The 22,560-nt window shown below is 39.7% G+C and overlaps 1 protein-coding gene across 1 annotated transcript in view; it reads left to right on the top strand.

The window, feature by feature from the left end:
- Positions 1 to 20,643, top strand: part of cops3 (COP9 signalosome subunit 3) — a 31,239-nt gene extending 10,596 nt beyond the window's left edge. Inside the window, exons 6-12 of the mRNA XM_055651700.1 lie at positions 991 to 1,170; positions 5,440 to 5,580; positions 11,421 to 11,594; positions 12,982 to 13,068; positions 15,649 to 15,762; positions 16,808 to 16,888; positions 20,301 to 20,643. Coding sequence (XP_055507675.1) covers positions 991 to 1,170; positions 5,440 to 5,580; positions 11,421 to 11,594; positions 12,982 to 13,068; positions 15,649 to 15,762; positions 16,808 to 16,888; positions 20,301 to 20,354 — 831 coding nt within the window. The 3' untranslated portion in view covers positions 20,355 to 20,643. The remainder of the gene's footprint in view (positions 1 to 990; positions 1,171 to 5,439; positions 5,581 to 11,420; positions 11,595 to 12,981; positions 13,069 to 15,648; positions 15,763 to 16,807; positions 16,889 to 20,300) is intronic.
- The last annotated feature ends 1,917 nt before the right edge of the window (positions 20,644 to 22,560 follow it).

The raw sequence follows: 22,560 nt of genomic DNA, 5'->3' as shown, positions 1-22,560 counted from the left end.
GAACTGCCACAGCATCTAAAAACAGAACTGGTAAGTCCCTGGTACAGGACACCACTGCTCCCAGCATGCTTGTATGTGGCATTTCAAATTCAGCCACAACATCGTAATTAAATGTAAAAACGTGCAGAGTCCAGTTTTATGGGAGTATAATTAAATGTTCATTCAAGCACACTCTTTAAAAACAAAATGATTGAACACGACAGGACAGGCAGCATCTGTGGGGAGACAAACAGAGATACTATTTCAGATTATAAGATATTACATGAGTTATTCAATACATTTGGAATGGAATTCATTCCGCAAACTCAGGCATGGAGTTGCACAGCATAGAAACAGGCCCTTTAATCCAGCACCACCAAGCCTATCTATCCACATCCCACTTGCCTGTATTAATTCCACCCCCCTCCCCCATGCTCTGCTCAATGCCCATGCTTTCTAATACCTATTTAGATGCCTCTTAAATGTGGTTGCTGTTCCTGCCTCCATCATCTCTGTTGGCAGCTCATTTCAGTTGCCACTATGTGTGAAGTTTTTTTAATTTTGGATTCCCTTTAAATCTCCTCCTTCATACTTTAAACCTACTTTTAGGTGCCCCTTTATTTCAGTAAATATAAATTATTGTAAATTATTGGATGTTTCAGTGTGGCTGAAATTTCAGTTTAATTTCACAGATGTCACTTCCACAAAAGTACTAAACATAAGACTAGAACAATAGCAGAATTTCATATAATCATTACTTTTTAAAAATAACCTTAATTCGTCATTTGGACAAAAATCTACATTTGATCATTCTATGATTAATTAACATTGCCTTTTAGTTAGACAAATAAAATGTGCCATGTAAGTTGGAACTGTAATTAAACGACACGTGTTAAATCTTCCTACACATTAGACATGAGATCATGGCTTTTGCATTAATATTGCTTGTATAAATTAGAGTGAAAATATGTTTTTTTGAAGACTAAGCTACTTTTGTCTTCTTGTTTATAGCTTTGTCTCCTTGCGAAATGCTTTAACCCAGCAATTTCCTACTTGGAGGTGGATATGACTGATATTTGTAAAGAAAATGGAGCTTATGACGCCAAGCACTTTTTATGTTATTACTATTATGGTGGTATGATCTATACAGGACTCAAGAACTTTGAGCGGGCACTATATTTCTACGAGCAGGTAAACATTGACTATACTAACTTTGATTGCTTCAAAGAAGTTATCTAAAGACACTAAAGCTGAGTAATTATTTACTGAATAGGCAGCATGATATTACAGTTGTTATAAACTTGTTGTGCAGCACTTCTATGTTGTAATTATAATAATTTGTTTGTGCTTCCAACTTATACCTTTGGATGAACTTTGAATTAAGGATGTAACTCTGGCCATAGTGACAAATTATATTTGGTCAATTAATGTTGACATGACCTAATAGCAGATGAAAGGGAGACCTTTTTTGGTGTCACACAACATTTTCTTGGACATTGCCTTGAGACTGAGACTGACTTAGTTCCACACTAGTTTGATGGATTTTGAGGAAGCTGATTAGGGCAATGGGGAACCTGTAGCCTTCGCCATAAATAGGGTAGCATCTGTGTAATAAGGTTTAAGAAAGAACTGCAGATGCTGGAAAAATCGAAGGTAGACAAAAATGCTGGAGAAACTCAGTGGGTGAGGCAGCATCTTGGAGTGAAGGAGTAGGTGATGTTTCGGGTCGAGACCCTTCTTCAGACTCACTGTAATAAGGTTGGTGGGCTGGTAGGAAGTACGCTGGTTCTGAAAGTTCAAGGGAGTTTCATTACACTCCAAACTAATGGTCTTCAGGATTTCAGTACCTCTCCAAATGCTGCCCCTCTATTTGGGGCCAGAGATTCCTGTGACTTGGTGGGAAAGTTACAATATTTTTAAAAGGGACCCGAGGGTATCCTCAAATGTTTTTGTTTTTTTGTCTTCTGGAGATTACTTGAAAAAGCAAAGTACTGAATGGAAGTTAGACACAAAATGCTGGAGTAACTCAGTGGGACAGGCAGCATCTCTGGAGAGAAGGAATGGGTGAAGTTTCGGATTGAGACCCTTCAGATTGATGTCAGGGGTGTGGGCGGTACAGAGATAAAATGTAGTCGGAGACAGTAAGACTGGTGGGGAAACTGGGAAGGGGGAGGGGATGGAGAGAGGGAAAGCAAAGGCTACATGAAGTTAGAGAAGTCAATGTTCATACCGCTGGGGTGTAAGCTACCCAAGCAAGCTGTTCCTCCAATTTGTGCTAAGCCTCACTGACAATGGAGGAGGCCCAGGACAGAAATGTCAGAATGGGAGGAGGAGTTAAGTTGCTGAGCAACCGGGAGATGAGGTTGGTTTAGGCGGACGAGCGGAGGTGTTCAGCGAAATGATCGCCGAGCCTGTGCATGGTCTCGCCGATATACAGGAGTTGATACCTGGAACAGCAGATACAGTAGATGAGGTTGGAGGAGGTGCAAGCGAACCTCTGCCTCACCTGAAAAGACTGTCGGGGTCCTTGAATGGAGTCGAGGGGGGAGGTAAGCAGAGGAGGACAAAGGGCTTAATTAGGAAAGGAAAAATAGATTATGAAAGAAAACTGGTAGGGAACATAAAAACTGACTGCAAAAGTTTTTATAGATATGTGAAAAAAAAGAGATTAGCTAAAACAAATGTAGGTCCCTTGCAGTCAGAAACAGGTGAGTTGATCATGGGGAACAAGGATATGGCGGACCAATTGAATAACTACTTTGGTTCTGTCTTCACTAAGGAAGACATAAATAATCTGCCGGAAATAGCAGGGGACCGCGGGTCAAAGGAGTTGGAGGAATTGAGTGAAATCCAGGTTAGTCGGGAAGTGGTGTTGGGTAAATTGAATGGATTAAAGGCCAATAAATCCCCAGGGCCAGATAGGCTGCATCCCAGAGTACTTAAGGAAGTAGCTCCAGAAATAGTGGATGCATTAGTAATAATCTTTCAAAACTCTTTAGATTCTGGAGTAGTTCCTGAGGATTGGCGGGTAGCAAATGTAACCCCACTTTTTAAGAAGGGAGGGAGAGAGAAAACTGGGAATTACAGACCAGTTAGTCTAACATCGGTAGTGGGGAAACTGCTAGTCAGTTATTAAAGATGGGATAGCAGCACATTTGGAAAGTGGTGAAAACATTGGACAAAGTCAGCATGGATTTACGAAAGGTAAATCATGTCTGACGAATCTTATAGAATTTTTCGAGGATGTAACTAATAGCGTGGATAGGGGAGAACCAGTGGATGTGGTGTATCTAGACTTCCAGAAGGCTTTCGACAAGGTCCCACATAAGAGATTAGTATACAAACTTAAAGCACACGGCATTGGGGGTTCAGTATTGATGTGGACAGAGAACTGGCTGGCAAACAGGAAGCAAAGAGTAGGAGTAAACGGGTCCTTTTCACAATGGCGGGCAGTGACTAGTGGGGTACCGCAAGGTTCAGTGCTGGGACCCCAGCTATTTACAATATATATTAATGATCTGGATGAGGGAATTGAAGGCAATATCTCCAAGTTTGCGGATGACACTAATCTGGGGGGCAGTGTTAGCTGTGAGGAGGATGCTAGGAGACTGCAAGGTGACTTGGATAGGCTGGGTGAGTGGGCAAATGTTTGGCAGATGCAGTATAATGTGGATAAATGTGAGGTTATCCATTTTGGTGGCAAAAACAGGAAAGCAGACTATTATCTAAATGGTGGCCGATTAGGAAATGGGGAGATGCAGCGAGACCTGGGTGTCATGGTACACCAGTCATTGAAAGTAGGCATGCAGGTGCAGCAGGCAGTGAATAAAGTGAATGGTATGTTGGCTTTCATAGCAAAGGGATTTGAGTATAGGAGCAGGGAGGTTCTGCAGTTGTACAGGGTCTTGGTGAGACCACACCTGGAGTATTGCGTACAGTTTTGGTCTCCAAATCTGAGAAAGGACATTATTGCCATAGAGGGAGTGCAGAGAAGGTTCACCAGACTGATTCCTGGGATGTCAGGACTGTCATATGAAGAAAGACTGGATAGACTTGGGTTATACTCTCTAGAATTTAGGAGATTGAGAGGGGATCTTATAGAAACTTACAAAATTCTTAAGGGGTTGGACAGGCTAGATGCAGGAAGATTGTTACCAATGTTGGGGAAGTCCAGGACAAGGGGTCACAGCTTAAGGATAAGGGGGAAATCCTTTAAAACCGAGATGAGAAAAACTTTTTTCACACAGAGAGTGGTGAATCTCTGGAACTCTCTGCCACAGAGGGTAGTTGAGGCCAGTTCATTGGCTATATTGAAGAGGGAGTTTATATGTGGCCCTTGTGGCTAAAGGGATCAGAGGGTATGGAGAGAAGGCAGGTACGGGATACTGAGTTGGATGATCAGCCATGATCATATTGAATGGCGGTGCAGGCTCGAAGAGCCGAATGGCCTACTCCTGCACCTAATTTCTATGTTTCTATGTAAAGAGACAGGTGTTGCATCTCTTGTGGTTGCAGGGGAATGGTTGTCCCTTTTACTTGTTACATCCTCAAAAAATTCCAGAAGATTTGTCAAGCATGATTTTCCCTTCGTAAATCCATGCTGACTTGGACCAATCCTGTTACTGCTATCCAAGTGCACCGCTATTACATTTTGATAATCAACTCCAGCATCTTCCCCACCACCGATGACAGGCTCACTGGTCTATAATTCCCTGCTTTCTCTCTCCCTCCGTTCTTGAAAAGTGGGGTAACATTAGCTACCCTCCAATCCACCGGAACTGATCCAGAATCTATAGAACATTGGAAAATTATCACCGATGCGTCCACAATTTATGGAGCCACCTCCTTGAGTACCCTGGGATGCAGACCATCAGGAACTGGGGATTTATCAGCCTTCAGTCCCATCAGTCTACCCAACACCATTTCCTGATTAATGCGAATTTCCTTCAGTTCCTCCGTCCCCTAGTACATCTGAGAGGTTTTGGGTTAAGAGGTTAGGAATGAAGAGAATAGCTATGATTGCTTGCTACTCATTCAGGCCAATATCCCCAACAACATATCAGATTCAACAATCTCCAAGAACCTCCGAGTTTCACATTCACAAGCAGTGTGTGGGTGTTGTAATTTAATGACTATGATTAGACTGATCTTTGTTCTGAGTGGCACAGTAGCAGTGGAACAATTTTCTATCCATCTTACTGATAAGCTCCACCATGGCTGGGAGCTTATTGAAGCTGAGATGAAGCATTGTGGCAAAAAAGCTTGAGAAGAGGATTGCAGTTGTAGCTCATCCTTGACGTTTGGACTTGGGACATTACACAGAAGGCAGCTGGGGAAGGCTGTCTTTGATTGTACTAATCTGATTCATTGTTAATTCCATTCCTTTACCCCCTTGTGTGAGTGCTGAAATGAGATTGTGGAAATGCTCTTTAACAAATAGAAGCCTTTTCTTCCCCTCAGGCTATAACAACTCCAGCCATGGCAGTCAGTCATATTATGTTGGAATCTTATAAAAAGTATATACTTGTCTCGTTGATACTGCACGGGAAGGTTCAACAACTGCCTAAGTACACGTCACAGATAGTTGGAAGATTCATTAAGGTGAGATTACATATTTAATTTTCGAGGAAAAAATGTCTAACATCTAACTTTGTCTAACAAATACTGTGAGAATTTTTATTCTAATAAACGAGTTAAAAGGATCTTGGGCAACAATATCTTTTGAATTATTCAATTGATAATACATCACATAACTAGATATTACAACCTAATTTCCATTCTGGGTGTTTGTAATAACTAATTCAAATATTGTTCAATTTAATAGTGTATTTTCAGAAAACAAAATGAACTTTTGTATGTTGTAACATGTATGCTGGTTAATTTAAAAAAAAAGTTAGTTTCAGTTTAGTTTTGAAATCCAGCAAAATAGATAATTCATCCTTTAAATCACAACTTTGAATACCTTATGAAGGTTTAGGGTTAAGATGTTAGGAATCATATCCAAAAAACATGACTTGATATAAATGCTGCCCGAGAGCTCAATCACACTGCATTTCTTCAATGCAGCTATGTGTCTTTGCTATTCCTCCACCATTCTTTAGCTCATTCTATAATTTTTAGTTAAGTCCACAGTTGCTTTCTGTCTCTTTCTATTAATATTCTTTGAAGAGCCCATTGAGGCATTCATCTCTGCCTTCTGAACAGGGATTAACCTAGCTGTCCCTTTTCACAGTCTCATCGACTTTTCTATCCTGGGATTAATCCCCAAAACATGTCTTGGGTTTTGTTTATTTTCTGCATCCTGCCAATGTCTTCCAAGCCAAATGTCAGAAATTACAGATGGACCACCAAATGCGCCTTTATTAACCAGCTAGATGGGTATTCTTCCATAATAACCCATTGTAAATTGTAAAGTATGGTGGGTATTGAACTGTGCATCCAAAATTCCATTCCTTTGAATCAAAGGACATACGACAGAGGACATAGGTTTAAGGTGAAGGAGAAAAGATTTAGTAGGAATCTGAGGGGTCACCCTTTCACACAAAGGGTGGTATGGAACAAGCTGCCAGAGGTGGTAGTTGAGACAGGGACTATCCCAATATTTAAGAAACAGTTAGACAGGTACATGTCAGGGCAGGACAGGTTTGAGGGATTTGGGCCAAATGCAGGCAGGTGGGACTAGTGTAGCTGGGACATGTTAGCAAGTTGGGCCGAAGGCCCAGTTTCCACACTGTATCACTCTATGACTCCAATTTACAATATAGAACAGTACACCACAAGAACGTGCTCTTTGGCCTATGATATCTTTGCCGACCAATATGCCAATTTAAATTAATCTCATCTGCCTGCACATTGTCTATATCCCTCCATTCCCTGCCTGTTCAAGTGGCTGTGGAAATGTCTCTTAAATGTAGCTATTGTATCTGCTTCCACTATCTGGCAGTTCCAGACACCTACCACTCGCTGTACAACTTGTCTCTCAGATCTTGTTGAGCTTGCCTCCTTTCACATTAAATCCATGTCCTCTTAGTATTTAACACAACCATCCTGGCAAAAAAGACTGACTATCTACCCTTTCTATGCCTCTCATAACTGTAGATACTTTTTTATCAGGTTGTCTCTCGGCCTCTGATGCTCCAGAGAAAACGATAAGCTTGAAGCTAGTGCTCTCTCCCAAGGCTTGTGGGAGAATCTAGAACTAAGGATTACTGTTTAAAAATAACAGATTGCCCATCCAAGACAGAGATGAGGTGATTTTATTTCTCAGAAGGCCTCAAAGAATGACAGAAGTAAAATCATTGAGTATTTTAAGACAGATCTAGATTCTTGATAAGCAAGAGGATAGAATGTTACCAGAGTTAGGTGGGAATGTGGAATTGAGATTACAGTCAGGTTAGCCATGATTTTGTATTTTAGAATGATCTTGAATACATGATGTATTCAAGAGAGAGTTAGATATAGCTCTCAAGGTTAACGGAATCAAAGGATATGGGGAGAAAGCTGGAACGGGGTACTGATTTTGGATGATCAGCCATGATCGTATTGAATGACGGTGCTGGCTCGAAGGGCCGAATGGCTTACTCCTGCACCTATTTTCTATGTTTCTCTAATCCTCTAAAGTCCTGATGAACCTCTTTTGCACCCTTTCCAAACCCTTCACATCCTTCTTGTATTAAAGTGACCAGAACTTCACACAATACCGTGAAAGTCGGCCAACCAAAGTTTAATATAGCTGCATCATAACTTCTCAACTTTTATACTCAATGACTTGACTGATAAAGGCAAGTACACAGTATGCCTTCTTAACCAGCCTATCTGCTTGTGTTGCAACTTTCAGAGGGTTGCTTAGTTTCACTCCAAGATCCCTCTATAGATAAGTACTCCTGTCATTTATTTGTCCTCTTACATTTGACCTCCAAAAGTGCAACACCTCACACTTAACTGGATTAAACTCTGTCTGCGCTTTCCAACTGATCGATATCCTGCAGTACCTTTTAAACAACGTTTTCTTGCATTTAACTGAATTTTTGAAGTAGCATACAAGATATACAGGCAATTACTGAATGCTTGTGGCCATGGAAGTATTTTAAAAGCTTCCCTAAAACATGTCTTCATTCAACTGCCTTTGTTAAATCGCCCATAACAGCTTGCTGCCTAGCACTTTACTATAGAGCACTTTAAGAATGTTTATTAGTTTACTGAATTAGGAAACCAGAGACATACTAATGATATAGAGATAAAGTTCAGATGTCCAGATCCGAACAGAAATTAATGAAGGCAACCTATAATGAAGGCAGGTAGACAAAAATGCTGGAGAAACTCAGCGGGTGAGGCAGCATCTATGGAGCAAAGGAAATAGGCAACGTTTCGGGCCGAAACCCTTCTTCACTGAAGAAAACCTGCTGCTGTTTCCTGGTCTGCATGTCACCCCAGAGCTATGGTATTGTAATTGGCATATACATCTATAGTCTGGCTAGTGATTGATTCCAGGTAATTTGGAGATGTAGGCTGAATGCTGCTCTTGTCAACAATGCCCACATTCCCACAAATAGAATTAATTCAAATCAAGGGTATTTAAAAAAAAAAAAAAAATTCATTGAAAATGAATGTAATTAAAAATGGAAAATGCTGGAAGTACTCAGTAGGTTAGACAGTATCTGAGGAACGAGAAGCAGAATTCAGATATGATATTGAAGATCCATCATTGAATTTAAATTACTAAAATTTTAAACTGAAACATTAACCCTGTTTCCCTTTCCACAGATGTTGCCTGACTTGCTGAATGTTTCCAGTATTCTCTGTTTTTGTTTCAGATTTCCAGCATCTGCAGTTAATTTGATTTTTATTTAAATTAATGCAATTATATGCTCTTTATTTTATTTTAAAAGAATGGCTGAGAGAAATACATACATCAAAGTAACTAAGTGTGTCCATTGCTTGGTTAATTTTGACTTTTTATTTCAATATTTGTGCTCTTTCCCCTGCTGCCCTTTGGCTTGATTTAATTCAGATGTGGACTGGCATATGATGTAAACTGTTGAACACCTTGTGAGCAGCACGGCTGACATGATGATAGTAGTGCTGAGGAAAAAGTGACTGGGAGATGGTGCCTACAATGGTAAAGTCTAAAAGTTACCATTTGAAAATTCTACAAATGTGTTGCTGCTTAAAGGTTACTTTCCTTTCTGGTTGCCCTGTATAACATCTTCGTATCTCCCCTAATCATTTCCATGTTTCTCGTGACAAACTGCAGGAAACTATCACCATCCTTTCTACATACACTAATACAAACTGCATGCAAATAACAGCACAGAATTATACAACGTCCATTTGTGACAGGCTCAATCGACAATTTTTTGTTGTTGTCATATTAGGAAACGCTTTTATTTTGACATTGTAATTAAAATTAAACTTAGGTTTGATTTGCTCAAGGGCAATAACTTATTCCAAAAACTAAATTAATAGAAGATGCCTTGTAAAGGTTAAAAGCACATAAAAAAATAATAATGTAGCCACTAAGCTGTGGGTACCCAATACCGAATAAGTGTTATGACTTAGTGAAAACTTCCACGCCAGTTTTGTCCCCTTTCTCTCTTGTCCTTAAGACGCAAATTCCTTTTGAGGACGGTCTAACGGGGATAGAGAGAACTTTATAATGTTATTGTTGGAAGCCCAGGATTATAGCTAGGGAAGGGTTCCTCTTTGCATTTGGATATTGCAGCCTGTAGTTGAATTCTAAATGACTAGATTTTAAAATGTAGAGTAGATTCAAAATAGGTGAGACTTCTTTAAATTGGATATGTAGAAAGCATTACAATTGATGGCATTTTTCTCAGAAGATGATAATGTACGTTGAGGATTGGCTGCATTGAGGGAAATGATATTAGTTTTGAGGAAAAATAATTGGGGTCTGTTACCCACAATGAGGCAGTTTGAAAATTGCCTCTGGAAAATATATCAAACTTTTTTTTTCCAGTTTGAAATTTTTTCTTGTTCTTTTACCCCTTGACATCTTGACCATTCCTTTTCCATTTTTATATTTGTGCTGGAGAGGGGAATGAGAAATTGAATTTTAGGATTGCTGGGACAGTTTGATAGTATTAGAACTGGGGGATAGGGTTGAACTCTGCAGCTCTAAGAAGATCTGTTAGGGCTCTGAAATTTAGAATTCACCCAGCGTGTGAGTGAGAAATATACTTTGCTAGTAATGAGGAGAGGCAATATTTTGTAGCATGTGTGGTGAAATAGCTGATTGGTGTAGCTCTGCAGAAATAATTGTAATTGAAATCTGATATAAATGAAAATATATGTGCTGTGAAGACTATTTGATCTGGATTCTTAAATGGAAAAATTGAAAGTTTTGGAGAGATGAACAGAACCACTTGTGTTACAGAGTGAGAAAGTGTACACACTTCTACTAGTATTGAATGCATAATCCTGCAAAAGGAGATTTAATGTTCAGTGTGTTTTGACCTTGCTATCCTAAGATTTGCTCAAAGTTTGTCAGAGATCATAATAAGTGCAATAAAACGTAATGGGAAATGTAGAGTTAGGAATTCTCAGTGGCTAAAACTGACGAAGGCAGTAAAGTTTATGCATATGAAACACGTATCTATATGTAGGAATTGGTGGGGGCAGATTTATTTCTTAATTCCACTTTAACGTTAATGAGTTTTGGTCTTTGATTGTTCTATCGGGACACTTGCTCAATAAGAAACTGTTCATTGATGCTCCATGTGGCTGTCATCAGACAGCTTGACTCCAATCATTGCTCTGGTCCAAATGTGAACAGGTTTGAAGAGAATTCCCAAAATGATGGCCTTTTTCATGTTGACATCATGAATTACAATAGGAAAATGCTGAACTAGAACCGTATGGACATGTTACTTTGTGTAAAAGCAAACGTTCATGGAAAAGTTATTTCTTCTCTTTCCTTCCACTGAATTGGCAAGGTATTATTCCTACTTTGTCTTCTAATTGTCTTTTAGAATATGTTCATTATTACACTGCATTACATCACCCCTGACAATGTCCTTATTTACTGTGAATTCAGATTGTGCAACTTTGGCGCATTATTTTCATCAGTCTTGCTCTCTAGACCTTTCTTCTCATAAGATTCATTCTGTGGTTTAGGAAGTGGGAAATTATTGTTAGCTGTGCTGCTCACAAAAGCATCTTCAACTGGTGCCCTTATAATAGAGAAGTTCAAATGACAGCAGAGGAAATGTATAAGTGTTAAAATATGTATGGTTACTAAGGGAATCATTTTAACTTACATGTAAAATAAATAATTGAAATATATAATGCACCATGAATGTTTTTTCTTTAAATATTCATGTATTTAGAATGTATAGTTAACACTTTCTGTCAATTGAAAAACAATTGCACAATCTCTGCATCAATGAGGTAAACTGTATCTTGTGTTGTCTATCCTTCAACAGCCCCTTAGTAATGCCTATCATGAATTAGCACAAGTGTATGCAACAAATAACCCAGCAGAACTTCGAAATGTTGTGAACAAACACAATGAAACATTCACAAGAGATAATAACATGGGACTGGTCAAACAATGCCTGTCCTCTCTTTATAAAAAGAACATTCAAAGATTAACAAAGGTAAGACATATCTGGGTAAAGAGCACTATACATCAAGCCATAGAGATAACTAAGTGAATCTGTTTAGTTTTCTTTCAGTGTGCTTAAAGGTGTAAGTTCTTGCAATGGCAATGTAAAGTTAAATTTCCAATAAAATAGTTCCTTCCACTTTCCCAAAGTCTTGATCGTCTGAAGTATTTTACCGTGATAAAGGTTGGCTTTGTAATTTGTTCTCAATTATTTCCACCACTAGACTTTTTTTTAACAGAAATAAGAGATCTGTAAAAGTTGTGCTTGCCTGGTTTTGCACCAATGGCTAAGATTGAGTTAATTTTATGTGCTTTTGGTACTGAAGAGGAAAATTAGCCAGCAGCATTGCTCGTGATCATTACAAAGATGGTCATTAGAAATGTGTACGTCTTGTAAGATGAGGGTATCCACTGCATCAGATCAGCAGTGCAGTGTTTGAGAATAAAGAAACAAAAATGTTTTGGAGGAGAAAATAGTCAGAAAAGCAATACAAAACTATATGCTGAAATATAGTGGATTTCTGTGCTATATGATCTGTCCACCAAATAAAAATGATCGTGCCATTCAACATTATGAGGGCGGCACGTGGCGCAGGAGTAGAGTTGCTGCCTTACAGCACCAGAGATCCAGGTTTGATCCTGATTATGGGCGCTGTCTGTACGGAGTTTGTGCATTCTCCCCGTGACCATTTCCCCCGGATGCTCCGGGTTCATCCCACAGTCCAAAGATGTTCAGGTTTGTAGGTTGATTAGCGTTGGTAAAGAATGTAAGTTGTCCCTAGTGTTTAGGATTCTGTTAGTGTATGAGGATCGCTGGTTGATGTGGACTCTGCTGTATCTCTAAACTAAACTAAACTAAACATGAGAAACAAAAATGTAGCATGTGCAGCTGTGCCACTTATATATATTAATGCAAATATCCGCTTATAAATGGATGGTAGACGATGAGAGAATGACTGGTGAAATATGCATAGTGCAGGAGTATTGAGACCACTTTTAGCATTCATAACCTAGTCCAACACAAGGAATTTAAAAGTGCCTGAGGCCTTTGCGATTTATGTATCTTCTGATAACTGCATGTGCGTGGGTGAACAGGTTCATTGGGAGCCTGAAAAATTTGACGTTTTGCAGGAGTTAATTTGATCGTCATACTTCTAAATCTGATATCTTCACAATTCCTGAAAAACATTGGTTAATCTCTAAAAGGATTTGCTTTTACAGGATGCAGTTACCTTTATATCAAGTATCTGGTGATACTATAATTTTTTTTTCACTAACCGTGTTCTTGTATTGTAGATTATATTGGAAAATGTATATCTATCTCATAACATCTGGCCTATTTTCTATTACGTTGAGAAGTACCTTGTTTTTAATTGCAGACGTTCTTAACGTTGTCCTTGCAAGACATGGCTAGTAGAGTACAATTATCGGGCGCTCAGGAAGCGGAGAAGTACGTACTTCACATGGTAAGGCTTTATGTAGCTAAATAAGAAAATGATTTAAAAGATTATACTTGGAGAATCAACTGTATAGTTTGCAGAAAAAGCAGAGGTAGAGTCATAAAAGCTGATAATATGTGAGCAGTAAACTCAAAAAATCAATCTGAAAATAAATCCATGTTAAACATTGGTCAGGACACAGAAAACAATTATGTGGATGCAAGGAACTGCAGATGCAGCTTTACAAATAATGATATGTGCAGTTTTGACTATTCTATTGCAGAAAGGACTTTGTCATAGGAAATGTACCTTGGATTTACTAAAAATGGAAATCATAGTGGGGAAAGATTTAAACGATTAGGACTATATGATTCCAAAAAGATTAATGGAATTATTTTCTGATATCTGAAAGTGTTTTAAATGAGCACAAATCAGTGTGACGATGTTATTTTAAAATTGTTACCCAGAAGATTGAACATTCTTGCCCCTGGATGTTAGGACATTTTGGTGGAATTGGTTGTTGAAGCAGATTATTTCATCTTTGAGTGTAATACTAAATTCATTCTTCGAGGGGAAAGAAATGCGTCTTTGTTGGAAGAAAACTGTGTAAGGGAAATAGATTAGAATTTCTGCATTTGAGACCCAGCCATCAAATGGTGGCCCAATTTATATCTCCACGGATTCGTAATAGATTCCACCATGATAACATAGCAGTTAACATGCTTTCCAAATATGTTCGTTTTTCCTCAAAACGTGGTGTGTTGTCTGACATTAATGACGAGAATGGATTTTCTCCGGATCTTTTATAAATCTAGGTTGGATGTGACATTAAATTAATCCTGCGGTTATCCTGCCATATTTGGACTCTTAAACTACCCTAAGGATAGCTGTTGTCATAGAGTCATACAGTGATACGGTATGGAAACAGGCCCTTCGGACCAACCTGCCCACACCGGCGAACATATCCCACCCGCCAATGTTTGGTCCAAATCCCGCCAAACCTGTCCTATCCATATACCTGTCTAATTTTTTCTTAAACTTTGGGATAGCCCCAGCCTCAACTACCTCCTCTGGCAGCTTGTTCCGTACACCCACCACCCTTTGTGTGAAAGAGTGACCCCTCAGATTACTATTAAATATTTTCCTCTTCACCTAAAACCTATGTCGCCTTGTCCTCAATTCACCAACTCTGGGCAAGAGTTTCTGTGCATGTTTGGCAACTGCTGGAGGGATTTGTGGCCATCAGCACCCATTGTCTCCAAATCTCCACTTCCTCATGGGATGCCCAAATCAGTTGGCTGCGGTCATTATGGGTTCATTGCAAAACCTGCCTTGTCAAAATATGGTATTCCTACTAATCACACAATCACAATCACAATAATACTTTATTAGCCAAGTATGTTTTGCAACATGAAAAATTTCATTTGCAAGTTAGTCATACAAATAAAAAGGGGAACACACAAAATACATTTTAACATAAATATCCACCATAGTGACTCCTCCACATTCCGCAATATGATGGAAGGCAAAAAAAAAAAGTTCAAATCTCATCCCTTCTATAGAAACATAGAAAATAGGTGTAGGAGTATGCCATTCGTCCCTTCGAGCCTGCACTGCCATTCAATATGATCATGGCTGATCATCCAACTCAGTATCCTGTACCTGCCTTCTCTCCATACCCCCTGATCCCTTTAGCCACAAGGGCCACATTTAACTCCCTCTTAAATATAGCCAATGAACTGGCCTCAACTATCTTCTGTGGCAGGGAGTTCCAGAGATTCACCACTCTCTGTGTGAAAAATGTTTTTCTTATCTCGGTCCGAAAGGATTTCCCCAATGCTCTCCCGCGGTCGGGGCCCTGAGCCCTCTATTGACGGGAGGATCTTGACTCCCGTAGCCGGCGGCGTTTGGGCCCTCCGCATCTGGGCGATCAGCTCCTGCATTGGGGGGAATGTCATTGGGGGGCGATCGAACCCCACGTCGGGGCTGGTCGAGCCTCTGTGGCATTGGAGCTCCCGACTAGCTACTCGAAACTGCTAGCTCTTAATGGTAAGTCCGCAGGCCGCGGTTGGAGCGATCCCAGGCAAGGGATCAGCTCCGATGTTAAGTCCACGCCCCACGGTGGGACTCGAGTCAGTCCGAGAGGCCTCCAGCTCCATCGATGGTAGGTCGCAGAAGGACCGGAGATGCGACCCAGAAAACAATCGCATCTCCGGCAAGGTAAGAAACTGAAAGAAAGTTTCCCCCGACCCCCTCCCCCACCTCGCACATAAAACACACCGGAGAACATTTACACAGAGCTAAATCATTTGGATTATTTTTCGGGATAGAATTGGGGATAATCTTATGATGGGCAATAATTAGTTGTGAGATGGAGAAAATGAATGCAGGATTGTGCCAAATTTTGTTCAGCAGGGATTTGTACTGAGGACGTAGCTTTTCACAAAACAGAATGCTGCCTTTTTATGTAATGTCAATGCGTTCATTTCAGAGAAAATTATTTTTGTATTTTTTTAATCTAACTGATTAAATCAGATAAAATTATATCATTACATTTGCTGATGAAAAAAATTTGTCTTTGATTTCATGAAATTAACTTTGTTTCAGATAGATGATGGGGAAATCTACGCTAGTATTAATCAGAAGGATGGTATGGTTAGTTTCCATGACAACCCAGAGAAATACAATAACCCAGCCATGCTTCTAAACATTGACCACGAGGTAATAAAAAAAATAATTATAACTAATGTTTGTTGACATTTATAATTTAAACATGTTAGAATTTGTTTTATTCATATATGGGACATGGTTACACTGACAAGGCTACCATTTATTAGCCATCTTTAATTGCCGTTGATGAAATAATGGTGATCTCTCTTGAACCATTGCTGTCCTTTGGTAGAATTGGTAGGATTTGCATACAATGATGATGATGATGAACAAATGTTGATGTATATCCAAGTTAGGACATGACTTTGAGGGAAATTTGCTTTTTAATGTGGGTGATGCCCTTGTTTGTCTGGCTATGGAATTTCACAATTTAATGTCCTTGATTGTCCATGGGAGTTTCCACAGCCTCTCGGTTGTCCCTACACTCTCCTAAGCTGTCAGGGTGCATACATTTCAATGCACTGCTTGTGAAAACAAAAGGCTATCTGTCTGGAGCACTCAGTGTAACAAAAATGCAACAACATGCAGCAAAATGATACATAGAAGCTAAATAAATTTATAATATCTGGATAGATAGATTTGTTCATCAGATTAATTTTGGGGTCAGAACTCCTGTGTGCCGACCTAAAACATTTTCTGTCCGTTTTCCTCCAATATATATTTACTTATGATCATTTATTTAGCATCATGTCGTAGGGGCAGCACTGTGGCCTAGCTGGTAAAGCTGCTGCCTCAAAGCACTAGAGACCCGGGTTCAATCCTGACTTCAGCCGCTGCCTGTGTGGAGTTTGCACGTTCTCCCTCTGACCGCGTGGGTTTCCTCCGGTTGCTCCAGTCTCCTCCCACATCCCAAAGACATGCGGACTTGAAGGTTAATTGGCTTCTGTAAATTTCCCCTGGTATAACGGGTGAAGGCGAAAGTGGGATAACATAGACCTAGTGTGAACGGATGATCGATGGTTGACGAGGATCAAAGGACCTGTTTGCATGCTGTATCTGTAAAACCCTAAAGAAAACATAATCCTGAGAATAATGATTGACATGTAGTTGTCATATGTTTCTATGCAACTGACTATGTTGCCATTTTAATTTCCAGATGCAAAAATGTATAGAATTAGATGAGAAGCTGAAAGCAATGGATCAAGAAATCACTGTTAATCCACAGTTTGTACAGAAGGTAAGAAATGGGTGCAAAACGCAAAGTACTGGAAGTACTCAGCCAGGTCTAAGGATAGAATGGACAAGTGACGTTTTGGGCTGGGACCTTTCTTCAGACCACAAATAGCTGGTCAGACTAGGTAACTGTAACAATGCAACTCTTATCGCGTATTCCCAATTACTCGTGGAACGTCGAGGTGGGAAATTTTCTCGACACATTGCAATCCTTGTGTTGACATTACATCCATGTTGGCATTTGGTAAAACAATTTAAAGGTTTTGATCAAGTGGCAATCGAATAATGAAGATCTTCTATTCAAGTTGGTTTAATTCAGAATTATCTACAATAGATATAGTTTTCACGAGCCCTTAATTCATCTGATGGAAGAAAATTTAAAGTAGTCCTGGAATCGTATAGCGCGGAAACAAAGTTGCCTGGTTGCCTGAGGTTACCCGTCCCTCTAGTTCTTGATTCCCATACCCTGGAAAAAAAGATCCTATGAATTCACCCTCTCTATTTTACTCATGATTAGCGCCAAGATTTTACCATAAATGCCATGTGCCTTTTCATGCCCTTTTGGTGATGTCACCAGGATAATGCCTTTTTCACGATCGAGTGCCTAAATCATCCTTTTTTTTGCCGTTTTGCTAATAGGTCGTGCTATTTTCTCTAGTTGTACCGTGATTACAATGACGTTTGCTATGTTAACACATTAATATTAATGTTATCATTAACGTGTTAACATAGTATAACTTACAAGAAAATTTCCACCACCGGGATGAAACCGGGGGCGCCACCGTTGGTCGTTCATTCGTTCGTGCCGCTGCCCGCTGGCTCAGTCTTCTTCAAGATCTATTTAAGAAAGAACTGCAAATGCTGGACAAATCGAAGGTAGACAAATGCTGGAGAAACTCAGCGGGTGAGGCAGCATCTATGGAGAGAAGGAATAAGCGACGTTTCGGGTCGAGACCCTTCTTCAGACTGATGGGGGGGGTGTGAGAAAAAGAAAAGAAGAGGCGGATACAGTAGGACTAGAAGGAGAGCGGGGGAGGAGGGAGAAGACAAGGTCTATCTAAAATTAGAGATGTCAATGTTGATATCACTGGGGTGTAGACTACCCAAGTGAAATACCCTAGCTTGGCTCCTCACTACATTTACTGCTGGCTCCAGTCGCAAATTTGGGTTTTCGAGTGATCTGTGCAAGACATTCATTGATGCTGGAATTCCACTGGAAATTGGAAAACAAACCTCTCAGAGGTTTTTTGGAGAAATACACAGAGGAACATATACCAAGCGAGTCATCATTACGGAAAAATTATGTTTTTTTTTTAAATTTTTATTAGAAGTACGGTAAATTACAATCCTACACAACACATATATCTTAATACATTTTTTGTACCGCTTCATTTTTTTTTGAGCTTTAAGAAAAAGGTAGAAGTAAGGAAAGTAAAGAAAGTGCAAGAGAGTCGTGCAGTGCAAGAGTGTAGGGAAAAAAAAGCCCCTTAGGAAAGAAGTTAGAGAAGGAAGTAAAGTGAGAAAATAGACCCTAGAAAAGAAAGAAAGAGAAAATAGAAACAATCGCTCTATTATAACATTAAACTCCGCAGAAAGGGGACTACCAACCAAGTCTGTTTTTGTTATTTTACCTCCCGTTACCAGGTCCTGATACCACTTATTTATATATTTGTTTTTATTTTTTAAATTACTATTGCACCTCATACTTGTAATAGGTCCAGAAACATAGACCACGTCTTTTGGAATTGGTCTGCTTTACCTGCTAGGAGGAATCTCATCTCTTCCAGATGTAATGTTTCAAACATATTTGATATCCACATTTTTATTGTTGGTGTCGGCGCATTTTTCCAGAATTTAAGTATAAGCTTTTTTCCCATTATCAGCCCGTAATTATGTTGTCAGCAACTTGAACATTGTTGTGCAGAAAATTAGAGATGAAGTTGCGTGCAATAAAATATGGTTCTCAATAGATGAGACAACCGATGCTGTGGGGAGATATGTTGCCAATGTGGTCATCGGTACACTGGAGGCAGCTCAACCATCAAAGGAGTATTTGTAGACATCGGAAGTATTGTAGCAGTCAAACAGCTCAATTATTGCTCAGTTGTTTACATCTTCACTTGCTGTACTTTGGCGAGAATGTTCTTCTGTTTGTGACTGATGCAGCTCCGTACATGAAAAAAGCAGCTCATGCTCAAAAAAGTTTTATTCCCCAAAATTTTGCATTTGACATGCTTAGCTCAAGGACTTCATAGAATTGCCAAGCACATACGTAGCTTGTTTCCAAATGTCGATCGCCTAGTTTCCAATGTCAAGAAAATCTTCCTCACAGTTGTGCAGTTTTTCAAGGAAATGGCACCCGAGATTCCACTACCTCCTCATCCCTTTTTGACTAGGTGGGGTACATGGCTCTCTGCTGTACTCTGCTATGCTGCAAATTTTGAAAAGATGAAATAAATCGTCAACTGTTTTGAAGAAGAAGAATCTGCTGCAGTCAGGATCGTCAGTGAAATCATGCAGAAAAAGTCCCTCCACCGCGATCTTGTGTTTATTGTTTCCAATTTTGCAAACTTCCCACAAGCTATCACTTCCTTTGAGAAACGTGGCGAAACATTAGTGAATTACCTGCAGTTTTTCAACAAAGTAACTGACGATATTCGTAAAGTTCCTGGCGATGCAGGTAAAGACATACAAGGAAAATGTGAGAGAATGATTTTAGCAAACAAAGATCTTGAAGGAATTCAAAGCTAAAGTTCTCAAAGGTAGTTGTAATGCACAAGATATCAACATAAATATAGAGTCTGTAGCTTGTTTTGGGTATGCACCAGTGACCTTAGCTGAGGTAGAAATAGGTTTTTCACAACTAAAGCATATTCTGTCTGACAGATGGCATAGTTTAACACCAGATAATTTGAAAAAAATGCTAGTAACTATGTGCAACCAGGCAACTTTGGTCATTTAATGTAGTATACCTTTATAATTATCATTTTTTACCATATTTTGGTGGTGGGAATACATGCCTTTTTTTGTCAATAAATGCCTTTCTTGTAATTTTATTATGCCTTTTTGCCTGCATATTTCAGAGAATTTTAGTGCCTAAACATCCTGACTCGACATGATTTAATACACCTGCATAAGATCACCCCTCAGCCTCCTGCGCTCTAAGAAATAAAGTTCTCTGCTGCCCAACCTCTCCTTCGACTCCTGGCAACATAATTATTTTTCTTTCCTATAGCAGGGTGACCAATACTGAGCAAATGTACAGCATTAAAAAAATACACTAGGTATAACAATATTTGATAAAGCGTTAGTGGCCATTGTAATGGAGTAGCTTAAAATTAAATGGCATTCTATAATGGTACTATGGATCAGAGAAAAAAACTCTGTGATGTAGATTTACTTTTTTTCCCTTGCAGAGCATGGGAACACAGGAAGATGATGTAGGAAGCAAGGCATCAAGTTATTCATAAAATAAATCGTGAAGACTGGGCTAGAGCAACAGCAACAAAAAGATGCAAATGAAGAAGGTGGATCAGTGGGATAAAACCCAGGAAACTGAGGGAATGGATTTAGCTGCATGAACATCAGGAAAGCAAATCAGCTGTTTGAAGAGAGATTCCCTCTGTTGTTAATGCTTTCAGAACTGTTTTTCTTGGCAAAAGAATCTATGGGTAGGAATAAATCTATCGCTGTTTTATATATCATTGTTTGATGGTTAAACCAGAGCTGTGGTCAATAAAACTGACCTTTGTTTCTCCATTTTGTTTCTTGGCTCACCCTTTTTTTTCAAACCCAGTGGAAATAACATTTTCTGAAGAATTGTTAACAGTTCATAAAGTGAGAGAGTCTAGGACCTGAGGGCACAGCCTCACAATAAAAGGATGTACGTTTAGAATGGAGATGAGGATTTCTTTAGCCAGATGGTGGTGAATCTGCAGAATTCATTGCCACACGGCTATGGAGGCCGTCATTGGGTATTTAAAGTGGAGATTGATAGGTTCTGGGTGACAAATGTTATACGGAGAAGGCAGGAGAATGGGATTGAGAGGGAAAAATAGATCCGCCATGATTGGATAACTGAGCATTCGATGGGCTGAACGGCCTAATTTTGCTTCTATGTTTATGGTTTTACTGTCGAAGTGGGACTCTTTATAAAAACCTCCAGGCTTGGGACTTTGGTGCCGGACAAGCAGATTTTAAAAATACTTCTTGTCTCGCAGCTCAAAGTAAACATTTGTTATTCAAATGAACTTTCCAATTTTTGTCCTTAACCAATTGGAAATTTGATTTGTTTAGTTTTGTTGGTCAATTAATTCTGATCCCATAAAATAAAAAAAATCCCTCGGCTATTAAAATAGAGCGGTGGAATAATTCAGTCTGGTAACAGGCCCTTTGGCTCAACTCATCCATTCTGATTAAGATGCCCCATCTAAGCTAGTCCCATTTGTCCGCATTGGGCCCATATCCTCTAAACCAGGGGTTCCCAACCTTTTTCGTCCCGTTTACCCAGGCAACTTTAATAGCACATAACAATGTTATTTCACTTATTTATGAACAACTAATGATGAACAGATACCGGTATACCAGAACCAAACACAGTCAGTCAATGAGAAAAAATATGTACAAATCCAGAATCAACAAATTAACCCCCCCCCCCCCCCACCGAGGTAGGTGAAATTTACCCCCTGGAGGTAAATTTACTCCAGGTTGGCAAACCTTGCTCTAAACCTTTCCTATCCTTATGCCTTTCCAAGTGCCCCTCAAATGCTATTATTGTACCTGTCTCAACTACCTTCTCTGGCAGCACATTTCATCTACCCTCCACCTTCTTAGTGGAACAAGTTACCACTCGGGTTCCTATTAAATCTTGCCCCTCTCACTTTAAACCTATGTACTCTGCTTCTTGACTCCCCAAAACTGGATAAAAGGCTCTATGCATTCACCCCATCAATTCCGCTCATACTTTTATAGACCTCTATAAGATCACCTCCAGCCTCCTGCACTCCAAGGAACATAGCCCTAGCTTGCCCAAACGCACCCTGTAGCTCAGGCCTTCGCGTCATGGCAACATCCTCACAAATTTTCTGTGCAATCCCTCCAGCACAATGACATTCCCAATGATGCAATGCTCCAAAAGCGGCTTCACCAGTGTGCTGTACAACTGTAACTCAATATCCCAACTTCTATACTCAATACCCTGACCGATGAAGGCCAATGTACCTGCCTTTACCACAAGGTTGAGAGTTAGCTGAATGTACAGATTAGTTGTCCAGAAAAGTTGTGGACCACTGTCTATGCACAAGGTTGCTACTGGTGTGTAAGAAACTGAAATCAAACATCTAACATGGTGGTTGTACCCTGACAGGTCCACAGAGCAGTGCGAACATTTCATTTAGAAATGAAAACAGTTCCTTTCCATTACGGAAAGCAACCATGAATTTTGAGATGTAGAAACAAAGATATTGGTTAATATACAAAAGCACACAAAGTGCTGGAGTAACTCAGCGGGTCAAGCTTCTTCAGACTGCCTGACCTGCTATTACTCCAGCATTTTGTGTCTATCTTTGGTATAAACCAGCACCTGCAGTTCATTTTTATTACATCTAATTTTTAGCCTGTGTTGTGGACCATCCGTGCTGCATCAGAATGGGGGAGGTCAGGAGGAATGGTGAAAAC

This window comes from Leucoraja erinacea, chromosome 20 (assembly GCF_028641065.1).
Source record: "Leucoraja erinacea ecotype New England chromosome 20, Leri_hhj_1, whole genome shotgun sequence".
In the NCBI taxonomy this organism is placed as follows: Eukaryota; Metazoa; Chordata; class Chondrichthyes; order Rajiformes; family Rajidae; genus Leucoraja; species Leucoraja erinaceus.
This window is presented reverse-complemented; position numbering and strand designations above follow the sequence as displayed.